At 35.6% G+C, this 14,880-nt stretch overlaps 1 protein-coding gene and 1 long non-coding RNA gene across 5 annotated transcripts in view; both read right to left on the bottom strand.

Annotated features, from left to right (window-relative positions):
• LOC104421576 overlaps window positions 1–4,593 on the bottom strand; it is a 28,529-nt gene extending 23,936 nt beyond the window's left edge. Inside the window, exons 1-9 of one of the 2 annotated variants that reach the window (XM_010035986.3) lie at window positions 4,220–4,593; window positions 3,982–4,025; window positions 3,329–3,409; window positions 2,658–2,765; window positions 1,579–1,670; window positions 1,327–1,401; window positions 1,168–1,237; window positions 514–615; window positions 242–350 (exon numbers count right to left, since the gene is read on the bottom strand). In XM_010035986.3, coding sequence (XP_010034288.3) covers window positions 242–350; window positions 514–615; window positions 1,168–1,237; window positions 1,327–1,401; window positions 1,579–1,670; window positions 2,658–2,765; window positions 3,329–3,409; window positions 3,982–4,025; window positions 4,220–4,496 — 958 coding nt within the window. In that variant the 5' untranslated portion in view covers window positions 4,497–4,593. The remainder of the gene's footprint in view (window positions 1–241; window positions 351–513; window positions 616–1,167; window positions 1,238–1,326; window positions 1,402–1,578; window positions 1,671–2,657; window positions 2,766–3,328; window positions 3,410–3,981; window positions 4,026–4,219) is intronic. The other variant, XM_039303995.1, reaches the window with a different exon arrangement.
• Window positions 4,594–5,899: 1,306 nt separating this feature from the next.
• On the bottom strand, window positions 5,900–13,712 carry LOC104421575. Of its 3 annotated transcripts, XR_005546773.1 has the most exons (5): window positions 13,559–13,712; window positions 13,140–13,219; window positions 12,853–12,997; window positions 12,010–12,158; window positions 5,900–6,297 (listed from the first exon to the last, which is right to left on the bottom strand). It is a non-coding gene; the product is annotated as an uncharacterized LOC104421575 (long non-coding RNA). The 3 variants fall into 3 exon arrangements; XR_005546774.1 differs by lacking the exon at window positions 5,900–6,297 and having other exon boundaries at window positions 11,597–12,158; window positions 12,304–12,997; XR_001981823.2 differs by lacking the exon at window positions 5,900–6,297 and having other exon boundaries at window positions 11,597–12,158.
• Between the last annotated feature and the right edge of the window lie 1,168 nt (window positions 13,713–14,880).

Here is a 14,880-nt window from a genome sequence, read left to right as displayed (position 1 = left end):
AAACAGAAGACAACAACTTTAGGTGGATTGCAAGGTAATTCTAAATCTCATAAGATGTGAGCAAGATACATTGTAATAAAATCCCCCTATATTAGCAATACATGCATCCTGACATCCCTACAAGTAAATTATATTGGTATGAATAATCAATGAGCAAAAGAGCCACCAAGAACCAGAAGTACCATGGAAGGTAATTAAGAATGCAGGCCTGGACATGGACCACACTTCAACTAGTGCTTACCTGAACATCTGTTGTACCGTTCCACTATGCTTAATCCAGTTGGTGTCATTATTAAATGATCTCCTGTGAATATTACTTCCAGCGGTTTGTACAGCAAGCAAACTGATCCCTGTAAAAATGATGACCTCCATCATAAACCTTAGAACTTCAACGTGGTTCAATCTTTCACACACTTTGGGTCCTAAAGTTCTGGATGGAATAAAAATGTGCAAAGTTCCGACCATAGATATACTTGCAAATGAAGAATACTAGCATTAGACTAAGCAACCTACTTCCGTGTGTCCTGGGGTGTGAATAAGCTCTATGTCCTGGCCAAGATTCCAGGGCCCCCTTCCTTCTAATTTTATCTCTATCTCAGCAGTTGAATCTTCAAGCTGTTAAGATCAGGATGATCAAAGTTTATCATCAATCTTAAATAAAGAAAACCATATTATCTATATCGCTCTATTTAGTACTAGTTTCACCACACTTGCCATCAATCTCATCATTCCGCATGCTCTAGCTAAGGTGCTTAGATATCATTACAATCAGAATTACATGATGTCATGACATTCATTGAAGCATCCCATTGCCTTCAAGATGTTAGTTGAATCCAGTTCTGAATCAAAACTCTCGCAAAATTAAATCTAGCAAATAGGTTTTAAACCTGAAAAACTTTGGGCCCTTTATGAGGAGTGTAGCAATATTCTTGACTCATTCCAACAAATATTTTATATGACTCTTCCATGTATCCAGCAAACATAAATTCGATAGGTCATCTTATTCCCACATTTGTCCATCACAGAGCATGCTTCTTTTCTCAACTACTTAACCCATTGAAGTTCAACATCTCATATGTAACGTCATTAAGAAACAAACTATAGGAACCAAGAGAACAAGAATATGTTTACACAAGGGAAATTAGGCAGAAGAAAAGTGATGATTACATCCTCAGAGTGCAAAATCCGGTCACAACCTAACCGCTCTCTCCACTTTTTGTGATCTGCGACATCATCCCTAGTCACCAAAACCAGAATAAACTCAGGTCTGGGTCCTGAAGAATAAAGATCATGTAATATATATATTTTCAGGAGCAGTCATCATACTTGTGGGTTAGAAACATTGAGTGTGCACCACCAAGCATCTCAATCTTACGTGCAAGTCTCTCAGTATACCTGGGGCTGCAGTGACAGGACAAAAGAGTAATGGAAGTTCACTAAACACGAGGCAATCAGAATAAAGTGAAAAGGGAGAGGCTACATAGTGCATTGATAGCTTGACCAAATTTTCTCATTAAACTCTTCTAGAGTAGTAAGACCAAAAGTACCAATTCCGTGATTCATTCAAGCATACAATACCTATCTATAAGAATGTTTCCTTCAGCACGGACAATCAAGTATGAAGAAGCTCCGTAAGATTTCTCTGAATGATACCCGCAGTGATACACTCCCTGAAAGTATTTCAATTAATGACACATTAGCAAACTCTGGATGAAGGTTCAGCTAAGACCAAGTCATATCCCTAGAGAACTACCATACATAGCCCAAAAAAGTTCTATAAAGGATTGCATATCCTTCCCAGCTTATGAGGACTAATCATTTCCCATTATAGAACAGAAATTAAAGGCTACAAGTGCCTCACTATGCTATTTTATACACAAGACAAGTGAACATGATCATGCACATATTTACGTAGCTCAGAATATATGGGGTTTCTTTTCATTCAGGTTGGACATGACCTTTGTAAGTTGTAACTTTCAAAACAATCTTAATTCATGCTTCAACTAGAAATTGCATAAGCCATAAAGAAGCAACTAGGAGGACCATGTACAAAACAGTGATTATGTGGAAATAAATGGAATGGTCCTTGCTCCCAGAAGAAGATAAAGGGGAATTCAAGTCTGCACAAACAAGCACTGAGCAGTAGATGAACTTCAATGAATCTTTCACCATTAGTAGGACACAGCTTTTCACCACAGATAGTAGCAATGTTGCTAGAGATTCAAATGTTAAATCACACCTCATTTATCTGCTCAAGTATTTAGAATAGTTGGCCATAATCCCTCAAAATTTTGAATGGTTTCACAGCATGAGGCGTTGAATTTAAATTTATTTAGACCCCTTACCTCTTCTATTGTATACTTCTACACTTTAGTCTTAAGCCTAAGTTCGGCCTACACATGGGGGGAGTGTAAACCACACCTCCTATCATCAGGTTAAGTTTTTACAACAATTGGAAAGTTTGACAAATGCATTATACTAATTAGGCTCGTTTCAAACAGGAATATCAAGTACAAGTCTCTTCTATTGTCTTTCCTCATCTTTCTACAAGAAGAATCATGGCTACAAGGACAATATGCAAAACAAGGTAGAGGCATCAATCATAGAATTTAGTGAGCACATGACACCAATCGTCAAGGTAAATGAGATAAGAATACCGGCAGCTTTTGCTCATCAATAGGGATTGGAAAAGTTTCATGGGCTACTAAGACATCCGGAGCTGGCTTTTCTGTGTGGATTGAACTTGTTGGGCATGAAATCAATGCCTACACATGGATCACACAAGCCAAAAGTCATATGAGATTACCAAGAATTAGTACAAAATGAAAAACATTCAGCATGGACAAAGTCGTGTATAATTTGTGCTATAGTGAGAAAAGAACTCAACCATCAATTAGAAAGGAAAACTGTCTCAGAACACACAGAGTAGTTTCAATGCCTGAAACAAATACAGAGCCTGCTACAAAGGAGAATTGTTGACACCCATGAAACCCATCTTTCATATAGGAAAAAGAAAGGCTTTGAAACATTCCCCGAGTTCACTCACTTTCGCCAATACAGATTGATATTTTGTTTCTCAGCTCCAAACCTCAACTTATTGCTCGCAGGACTAAATATATTAAGATTCCTACTTCCCCTTTCTTTGACAACAGTGTTTACTGATGCTCAGAGCCACCCCCTTCCAATTGGCAACCATGCGCTGATGTACATGGAGTACATCTCACACTATTTATCATATTTTACCTCCATTATACAGGTTCTACACAAAGCCAGAAATTTGATAAAATGAAACTAACAAAAAAGTGGACAAGGAAATATGGCAATGCACCTGCAGAGCCTTTAGCCGTTCCTCCTTATCGGCTGGCTGTTTGAAAACTGCTGACATCTCGTCAACCCTCGTAAAAATTTGCTGGAAGTATATAAAAAGACAATTTGTAAGTGGAAAGGTGCCTATAGAACTCATACAGAACCATAGTAGACTAGAGGCACACATTTCCTTGATGAAATAAATGGCCAGCAGCAGAGATAAATAAGTACACGGATGAAGATAAGACATTAACCATACAACAGAGAAATATGATTAAAAGGAGCAGAACGAGCTACATATCCGAAGTGCAAGGAAGAAAAGATAGGCTGAGTTTTGTTTGAGAAGATATTTTCAATTTCACTTCATGAAAACAATCTTCGGTCCCATTTTCCTATTTGTGGAAACGTGCTTTGTACAAGACAATGAAAACAAGAGTGGAAATCCTGAAAATTCAATGGCCAAAACACTCCCAGATGTTTCAGCTGATCTGCAGCTATCAATAATGATATACCTCCAGACTCAATAAATTCTGTAGACCTACTCAAAGTTTGATTAAAAACCAAATTTGGCAAGTCCCGAAGTCTTTCCATAACAGGACTAAGCAGACCACTGTATTTCTAATTCTCTAAGCAGAAGCAAGCACAAGGCATCAGATGACAAGTTCAACTGATTACCGGAGCCATCCAGCGGCAAGTATCGCAATCTATGCACGTAGTATCTGCAGACACGATCAGAGAAGAAATCATCAAATAAAGACTCAGAAAGACCGCGCGATGCGAATGCTACTGGCTTGCTCTTCACCACCCCTCCACGAATCACGGATCAAGTCGACGAAGAGCAAACATCGTCGTTTGGTGAACACCGGACCATGAGACACCGCAGCGCGCGGGACTCGAGTGAGGGAAATCTTACCTACGAAGAAGTCGCCGTCCACGTTCTGGGGCCGCCTCCTCCGGCGCCGTCCGTAAGAGAGGGAAGATGACGCCGCCGCCGCCGCCGCCGCCGCCGCCGAGGAGGGGGAAGCCGATGAAGCCGATTGCGGCCGATGTTTAGGAGCACGTCGTTCGCGATTCAGCGAAGCTCGAGTGCTCGGGAGTCGTCTCCTCGGGTCCGCGGCAGCAACGGAGGAGGAGGAGGAGGAGGAGGGGCCGAGGCATTGGGAGCGAGGAGGAGCGAACGACGCGATCATCTTTCAATCGAACTGAACTGAATGAAGAAGAAGAAGAAGAAGAAGAACGCAGAGCAAGTTTGCCTCTAAAAATCTGTTAATCTGATCAGGCTGATTCTCTACAGAGAGCTGATGAAGGATTTATAGAGGGAAAAATGACGTCATTTTTTAATTTTTTTTATATTTTTGGATGTGAGTTTAAGCGAAAATCGTATCTAGACCCCTCAACTTTGGGGAAAATACACATTTCTCCCCCCGGGAGGCTCTCAACCGTTGCCCAATATCCCCACCTTTTGTTTTGTTCTAACCGTTGAAACATCAGTTGCAATGCACGTGACCTTTTTTTGAGGGATGAAAATCTATGTTTGTCTTTTTCTTTTTCTTTTTCATTTTTAATTTGAAGAAAGTCCCTCTTTTTTGTCCTTAACTGCCGTAAAAAATGAAAGAAAACACTATATATATGATGAGATAAAACTAAATTAACCAAATTACTACTAGTAAGAAAATGAACAAGAAGAAGAAGAATGATAATGACAACAACAATAATAACAGTAATGATAATGGTTAAAATTTGACAAAGACCATTTCAATATAACTAATTAAGATTTTCTAAGAAAAAACATAAACGCTAGTTAGATAAAAAGGGAAAGGGTTTCAATAACAATAAGTTTAGATTACAAAAAATGTTGGTTATTCATGTTGTAAATTTACAAGTTTAATGAATACAACAATGATCTGTCAATAAAATTATCTAAGAAAATTGTAAAGAATAATGTTATCAACTCATAAAAGGAACTGATTAGCCCGAAGGTAAAGTTTTTAATTTTTTTATTGATTAATTGCTTGTTTCATTAATTAACCATTTGATAATACATATTGAAGATCCATTTTTTATAGTTTGACGTTTGTGCTACTAAGACATTTGCTTAATTGTGTTCCTATTTATCGAAACATCTTTAGTTTGATTACTATATTTATCATATGTTAACAATTAATATCTATATTATCATTATTAATATCGAGCCATGAAAAGTATACAATAAAAGAGAAAAAGCAAAGCCACTAATATTTCAACAATTCATGTTTTTATTATCATAATTCATATTTATCTTTTTATACTAGCATTGGTACATGTATTTTTCTCATTATTTTACTATTTTTCACTTTTTTAATTAAATTCAATAGGAAATCAGAGATTTCTTCTAAAAATGAAATAGAAATTCACTTTCACCCTTAAAAGTCATGTTATTGCATATGCTAATAGGAAAAAAAAAAAGAAAGGTTTAATAGTTGTAATAAATGAAATATCAAGGGGGAATTATGTACCAATTGATAGTTTGGGGGTAAAGGTGCCCCACCGCTAACATTTAAGGCGAGTTTTGCATAATTCCCTTAATTTTAAACGTGAATTGTCCTCTAAAATATTGTAAATCTCAAATCCTTTCTTTTTGCACAAAAATAGCCCTAAATAGTTCACCCATTACTATTTGCTTTCTACAAAAGCATAGGATCATATAGTCGAGAAAAATAATGCCTTAAGGCATCAAATCACAGTACAGAGGATTATGCTAGTAATGAAATATCACATTCGTAGGAAGAATTCACCGTCCACGTGTCCTTCTGCACTATTCGTAAGAGAGAGAAGCTGATGACGACCACCAGTCCACCACCACCATGATGGAGAAGGTGAAGTCGGTTGCCAAACTGTAGCATCTTGTTTGCGATTCACCGAAGCTTGAGTATGTCCCATATTCACTTTAAGCATTTACATTTTGATTGTGGCTTTTGTTTGGAGAATGAGTGCCGCTTAAGGATTTGCAATCTGATTTTCAAATAATTAAGCAAGTCATAATAGATTGTGAGGAATTTAATCTCCAAAAGAGATTCTTGTTTTCTGTAATTTATTCTGTATACCCTTTATCAAAGTTGACCAAATACTCTTGGTTAAAATCTGTTTATGATTAAGCAGCTACCCATTATCCGTGATATCTTGATTTGCAAATTGAGAAGGCCCATGCCTCCATATCCTTATTTCGCGACATTGATTTTGAGCTTTTTCGAGATTGTTGCTTATCTCTACTTTAAAGTCATCAGTTAGTTAACTCACACGTCTAAAGTTATCTGATGATTGAATCAAAGATATCAAAATCATATTATGTGAAAGATACATGTTTTCTCAAGAAATTCGTATGAAGTTATTTTTTTGTAGAAGTATTATGTTAAATATATCGTGTTTTTTGCCTATGGCATGAAACTACCCATTTAACACAAGTAACTTATGATTTGAAAAAAGATTTTGAGTTTATAAAAGAAATGATTTTTGTAAGTAAACTTGAAGCATATCATAAATACGTGGCCATGCAATAGGCAAAAGATTTGGAGAAGAAAAGCTAAGATTTAAAAAGTGTTAATACCCTGAAAAATCCTAAACTAGTATACTCATCCCAAATTTATTTCAAACTAATTTTTTAACCACAAAAAACTTCAAATTGATAAACATTTGATAAATTTACCAAAATTGATAAATTTATGATAAATTTAGCTTATGTTAATTTCCGTTCAAATTTTATTGTTAAATTGCTAAATTGGATGACACATAACGGTTGATTGATGTTACAATCGTACCAATTTTGTAGCATTAATCCAATTTAATATAGAGTATATCTATCACGAATGTACCAATTTAGGATTTTTAGCGATCGAAGAAATTAATTTGGAGTAAATTTATCATAAGTATACAAATTTGAGGTTTTTTGTGGTCATTTTGGATAAATTTGCCGCATATCCATCAATTCGAGGATATTTGTCATACGTATACTAATTTGGGATTTTTAAGATATTAACTGACAAAAAAGAATAACTCTATTATATTCTATAAACTCATTTGAACAAGATAAAGTATGAAAGACTTGAAGGATGAGGTCATCCTACCTTTATTATATTTAAGGTTGAGAATGAGTTTTTTAAGTCATAAAGTCATAAATTTTCACCAATAAATCAAAAGCACTTGATGGAAGAATGATTTCTCATACTTGCAATAGTGTTTTAGTTGGCATGGCGAAAGCTAATATTGGGGAAATAAGGAATAGGCTCAAGAGCTAAGAAATCAATATGTTATCCTTAAATAACAAGCACCATAGGCCATTTCTTTCAGGAAATTGCCTTTTATTTTATTAACCTTTTGTACTTGAATTAGTTACTTTGAGTTTCAAATTTTATGATCCACAAGTTCCACAAGTTGGCAAATGAAGAGCATACTAAAATTATACCATCTTACTGAGCCAACAACAAACTTCTAATTAGGAGAAACCATTTCTAGGGGAAAAAGAAAAGAGATTTAGAAAGTTATGAGAGATATCACAATGTGATTTTATTTAGGAAATGCTAGTTTGCTCCTTCAATACAAAATATTTTGCCTTATATAGCATGAGCTTGTGCTTGAACAAATACCACGTGCTAAGTAGAAAATACAACACATCTAGAGTGTTGTTTGTTGATGAAGCACTACAAACCAAGCACACGATTATATCTTATTGATGAATCCTTCTTTAATGTTGTATATTGAGTTGTCTGAACTATCTTCGTCATTTGCTTTGCGAAAAAAGCATGATAAGGCTATCAATCTCGCATTGTGACAAGAGTTTATCCGTAATAGGGTCATCAGGAATTCCTTGGATTCTTGATGAAGATGGACCATTTGTTCTTCTTTTCTTAGAGGGAAAGGACTAGTCCCTTTGGGGTTGTGGCCAATAGGACCAATTTTCAAAGGTGATGAAAGTCAACTGCAAATCTATGGAGATTGACTCAAATGAGTATAGTTTAAACCTTTAGGAGTCGAAGATTGGTTTTTTAGGAACAATTGAGAATTTGCAAGCCAAATCCAAAACTTCACACTTTAATCATCTTTCATAGACCATGGATGTTTCTTAGATCAAGCGAAGATCTTCATAAGACTCCGGTGATAGTTCAAACCTCAAACAAACGTGAATGATATTTTCAAAATTCGACCAACAAGAATTAGACAGCTCCTCAAGAATAAGAGAAACTTCAGAAAGTTTTATGTAAACATAACAATGCGATTCCTCCATAGATTTGGTGAAAAAGATATCTAGCAATCCATTAATCCAAAATTTCCTTAGGTAAGCCACCAAATTCATCAAGCACTCAAACCCTCCTCTAAAGATCCATGGGGTGGGCCACTAACCCAAGACCCATATTCATTTGAGTCCATCTACATAGATTTTCAGTTGGCTTCCACTATATTTGAAAATTAGTTCCATTAGCCACAATCTCAATAGTTCAATTCTCTCCCTCTACGAAAAGAAAAACATATAATCCATTTTCATCAGTATTATGAGGAAAACCTAATGATCCTATTGCTAATAAGCATTTGCATAATGGGAGACTGACAGACTTATTTGTGTTTTTCACAAAGCAAAGAATGGAGATAGTTCAGACGATTTAGCAAACAATACTAAAAAATGATTCGGTAATAAAATAGGATAGTGTGCTTGGTATGTAGTATTTTAGCATCTTTCGTACTATGTTGCTTTAAAGTGTGCTTGGTGTGTAGTGCTCTAGCATATTTTGTAATGCATTGTCTTCTAGATGCCTTTGTGTTTTTCAATTAAGGCATGTGATGTTTGTTTAAACACAAGCTCATGATTATATATGGGCAAACTAGTCTTTCCCAAATAAAATCATATTGTGATATCTCTCATGGCTTTTTAAATTTCTTTTCTTTTTTCTTGGAATGGTTTTTCCTTATTAGAAGTACAACCTCATTTTGACTAGCATCATTTTCTTACTACTCAGCAATAACACTTTGTTAATCTCAATTTCCCTCCTAAACTTATCTAACATGGCATTTCCCTCCTATACACATCTCCATTTTGGAGCAGTCCGTCTTGCTATGAAGTTCCTTGAAGATTTCCACTTGGCCGAAGAAATATCCATAATCTATAAAATTCTAAATTTGGCTGCAAATCTTCAATTGTTCTTGGAAAAGTAATCTCCAGGCTCCCAAAAGTTTAAATCATGACAAAACCAAAACTAGATTTCATCTTAGGTGATTGTTAAAATCTTTTACAAATTGAAAGATCAAATCATATAAGTATGGGAGATTGTCAAAATCTTTTAAATCATTGCATGTAAAGTAATATTTTTCTATGTTGTAAGAGTAGATCAAGATAGTATATTGACAAATCTATTTAAGAAAGATAATTTGTCTAAATTTGATTATAACAGTTTTGATGATGCGATGCTTTTTATACTGCATATCATACTAACAAGTACAACATGATATTTGCACTTTTGTTGGAATTAATCACTATTGGAATAATACTTTATTTGGCAGTGCATTTTTGTTGGATAAGACTGCATATATTTTTACTTGTTTAATTGAGGTATTGTTGAATAATGTTTCCAAATCCTCAAATCCAATCAAAATATTATATATATTCACCACAAGCTAGGGTTAAGGATAAATATTATTAGAATTTATGTATGGATGCAAATCATAGTATAAATTTGAATATACTTGAAGAGAAATGAAAGAAGAGTGAGGTACTGAGAATGACAGTTGGCTTTAGAAGTTATATGACTTAATACATAAATGGAGTTGGCTTTTCATCGTGATATTTTTTTCTTGTGGTGTAAGATCAAGTCAATGGAGCAAAAGCACTAATAATATCTTTAACAAATGTTGACTAAAACATTAACCATTATAGAATTTGTTTAGTATTATGAAGACCAACTGAAACATATGAGAGAGATTGAAAGTTCAATATGATTATAGTTCTTGAAAGAAGCCCAAATTGCAAATTTTGAATGATAGAATATTAACGTATGTCACTTTAATGTGCACTCTTGCCACTTTTAAAAGGTTTAATAAAGACTTTTTTCAAAGTGCTTCCAGAAGGGCCTTATATGGGTTGATTTATGTTCCCATTCAATACGTGCAAATTTTCATAAACCAAACCATAGAAAGCAATATTTGAAATTCATTCTAAAGCACTTTGAAAAACGTTTTCATTAAACCTTTTAAAAGTGGCGTGAGTATACACCAAAGTGACATGTGTCTATATTCCAATAATCAAAATTTGCAATTTGGGCTTCCTACAAAAAGTATAATCACCTTGACTTTTTAGTTCTCTCATATGTTTTGATTGTTTTTCATAGTGTTGAACAAATTCTATAAGATCAATGTCTTAATCAACATTTGTTAGAAGACATTGCTAGAGCTCTCACTCCTTTGACTTGATCTTACGCCATAAGGAAAAAAATGTCATGATTAAAAGTGGAACTCGTCTCAAGTTGTATAACCTCTCTACCCGATTATTATTTTCAATGCCCCACTCCTCTTTCATCTTCCTTCAACTATATTCAAGTTTATCCTTTGATTTGCATTTATAAATAAATTTTGATAAGTATTTATCTTTAAATCCCAATATGTGGTAAAAATATGCAATGTTTTAATTGGCACTTTCCTTAATGTGCCAAATGTATAAATGATGTTGAGTATTTAGAAACACTCTTCGAAAGACATTTCCTATAGCTTGATCTTGATTAGTGAAAATATTTTTGAAACCTTATTTCCCATAGACTTTAAAAGCACATCAAATAACCAAGTAAATAAATTTGCAATCTCATCTTGATCTATTTTTACAATATATAAAAACATTAAATATTGCATTTGCATGTAATTAAAATGATTTAGAGGATTTTGGCAATCTCTCCTACTTACATAATTTGATCTTTTAGTTTGCAAAAAAAAAAAAAAAAATTGCAATCTTATCTTGATCTATTTGTCAACATACAAAAACATCAAATATTGCATTTACATGCAATGAAAATGATTTAAAGGATTTCGACAATCTCCCCCACTTTCATGGTTTGATTTTTTAGTTTGTAAAATTTTTTAACAACCACGTGAGATGAAAGCCAAGTTTTGGCTTCCTTCTCTTTTATTTGCCAAGAACTTATATGCCATAACCCTCAATGCTAGCTTTAACCATATCAACTAAAACACACTTGCAAGCATCAAAAATCATTTTTCCACATTTTATCAAGTACTTTTGATGTTCCGATAAAAATCTATGATTATGCTCGAGACCATACTCTATAACTTCATAAGCGCCATTTTCAAACCTTATATTTGATAAAAGGAGGAGGACATCCACATCTAACTTCAAGTTCTTAGATGAGTTGACAAAATACCCCTCACAATTCCACACAAAAATCCATTGAGTTATTTTTCCTTGGTCATTTTTTTATAATCTTAGCCTTCGTCAGTTCAAATCATTTGCCTATTACATGGCAACATATTTATGATATATTCAAGTTCACTTGCAAAAATCATTGCTATTGTAAACTAAAAAAAAATTCAAATCAGAGTTACATGTGCTAAATGGACATTTTTATGAGCAAGCAAGGAACAAAAAATATTTAACATAGTACTTTTACTAGAAAATTAACATCACATCTATTTATTGACAAAGCAAATATCTTTCGTATAGTATGAGTTCAGGATTACCTATGACTCAGCTATTGGATAACCTTACACATGTGAATTAACTGACTGACGGCTTTAAAACATCAAATTAAGCAATAGTCTTGGCAACAACCAGGTCCAATGCCACCGATAGGCTCATGTGGCGAAGGCAGAGGCGACTGCTTCTTAATCTGCGAATCAAGACATCTTGGATGGTGGGTTATGACTTGCTTAATCATAAACAGATTTTGACTAGAAGAAACTAGTCAGCTTTACAGAGGGTATATGAAACAAATTGCAGAAAATAAGTATCTTTTTGGAGATCAAGTTCCTTACAGTCGGTTATGACAATGCATAATTATCTGAAGATTCGATTGCAAATCCTTAAGTGACACCCGTCTTTCATACAAAAACCACAATTAGTATGGGACATTGTATAGCTACAAATAAACAGCCAAGCAAGAGTCGAAGAATGCATCTTCAGGATGCTACCTGGAATTCAAACACACCCTTTGCAAGCTTAAGAATTCGCAGCAGAAGCTACATTATTTGCTCATCCTGGACGGTGTCATTATTCTGGGCCATTTCTTAATCAAAATTTGCATCTAGTTAGATAACAAGTACCGATCATCAACTTGCTTAGGCACAACAAAATGTCCGAGAGTCAAACCACCATCGATCTTCCAAGACTTGAAAGGTCAAGAGTCGTAAAACAACAGTAACTGATATAACTCCAGAAGGGTACTTCCCATTGTATCAGCTATTCAAGATCCAAATGCCATCGGAAGTGTTATTATCTCTACTCTACTAGGCCAACCTTATCCAATGAACTGTTTAATCAGCCTAAGCACAAGCCATGAGTCTCGGAGAGTGTAAGATAGGTACCTGTTACCGGGTATTCCACAACGCTGAATGACAAGCTTCTCCTTCTCGGGAGTGAAAGGGCCAACGTTTTACGTCCGGCATGAGATTGTTCTTCGTCCGCCTTAGCTGGCAACTCTTGCCGCAATGAAGAAGACCTATCAAGCGACTACGGCAGAACCATAGCCAGTGTATGAACCCACAATATCAGCATATGAAACAAGCCATCTGCTGCAAAATTAATCGGTCTAATCATGGAGAAAATAAACAAAAGAAACGAACTCATAACAAATTGGACAATGTAAACTTACCGACGGGTGATGCTCAACTAATCGTCTCAATGGACGAAGGATTCCCGAGCAGAGACGCTGCGACCGGTAGAACAGAGTCCCTGCCAGTGCCAGTAACAAAGGAGGAAAACAGCTTGTTGGGTTTATGAATTGGCCTATTTCAGATTCACCAAGCAGCTAAAAACATCAAAAGAAAAGCATCACTCAACGTTAAATCAGAGTACTGATTTCGACCAGAATGTCGGAAAAAAAAAAGGTAGAATATACAGACACATCAAGCCTAGCGAAGATAGTTTCGCTGAAGCTGCAGAAACTCCATTATACTTTGCTCCATTCCATTCATAACATTAACGCCTCAGTAGCGAGATGAACAGTTTAAAAAAAAAGGACGTTTTCATTGTGACAAACAGAAATCTCATCAAACGAACTATAGATTCGACCTCGGTGAAGATAAACCGAAGGCGGAGGGGCTCGGGAACTCAGTAGCTGCGACCGGTGGGACTCTCGGGGGAGGCGACGGCGGAGGCAGATCTGAGCTCGGGACCGTCGGGGCTCTGGGGAGGCGGAGGCGGAGGCGACTTGCTGGGGACAGAGAGAGAGAGAGAGAGAGAGTCGGCTTTGATCGTTCTTTCGAAAGAAGAGAGAAGACGCAGTAAACGTCTCCAACGGAAAGAAAGAAAGTGGGACCCAAACACGACACGTGGCTCCACGTTTCGTCCACTGAATGGCGGCCTGCGCAATACTTTGAAATTATAAATCAAGTAACGTAGCTCTATGGCGAGGAGATGGCCTGGAATTCCTAGTTTCATATAAAGGTCATAATGTTTGTGAAATTACAAATCAAGTAACTAGAGTTTCATCGCATTTTCAATCAAGACATCAGCTTCACATCCTTGGCATATAGCTCCTTCCCGCTTATCCCCCCTTTGTTCATTAATTTTTGTCTAGCTCTCATATGAGATCACTTTACTCTAAACTGTGTCCTCATATCCACGTTGTGTTTTTCGATGAGCCATTTGGATTGGATAGTGAGCAAAAGTGGCAAAAGTGATTGACAACTATCACAATTGATCATTAATGACCAATTATTAAGATGTAACATTGATCATATCATCTTATACCAATAAATGACAATCAAAGATCGACCACGACGATGCAAGACCGAGCTTCCATGAGCTCGCAATCAAATTGTTAGGTGGTGTTAGGTCTCTCTCAATTCAAAAGTTAACTTAAGAGGTGAGGTTTTCTCTTACAGTTATAAACTGATTACTTGCCCCTTTTACAACCAATGCGAGATAAATCCTAACACAAATCAATGCCAAAACATGGGTTGTTGTCTAATCATTGAGATGATCCGTTACACTTTAAAATGGTTTAAGCAAACTAACACAACAGATGTTTTTCAAAAAGCCTTTTCAACTAATTCCTTATTATAGGGTGCTTATTGAATCTTTTAAATAAAAAATACTAATAAATTGGGATCAATTGCTTATCTCAAGCTCACTTAGAATGAGTAGTGACTATGAGGTAAAGGTGTCTTGTAGGATATCATGCTAGACACAAGAGACTATTTGGAGAATTTAAGAATGGGTTACACGTGTGAACTTGAACTTGCTTTACCTTCACAAACTAGTTAATTGGGGACAAAGCCAACATGAAATTCACAAAAAATAATAATCTCACATTGTTTACTTAAGGAGCTTTCCAAGCTAGTGTCACATGTAAAAGTGAGAGCCGTAGACAAGAACATCTCAAAAACTTT

This window comes from Eucalyptus grandis, chromosome 10, assembly GCF_016545825.1.
Source record: "Eucalyptus grandis isolate ANBG69807.140 chromosome 10, ASM1654582v1, whole genome shotgun sequence".
Classification (NCBI taxonomy): Eukaryota; Viridiplantae; Streptophyta; class Magnoliopsida; order Myrtales; family Myrtaceae; genus Eucalyptus; species Eucalyptus grandis.
The sequence above is the reverse complement of the archived record's forward strand: the minus strand, read 5'-3'. Positions and strand labels throughout refer to the sequence as shown.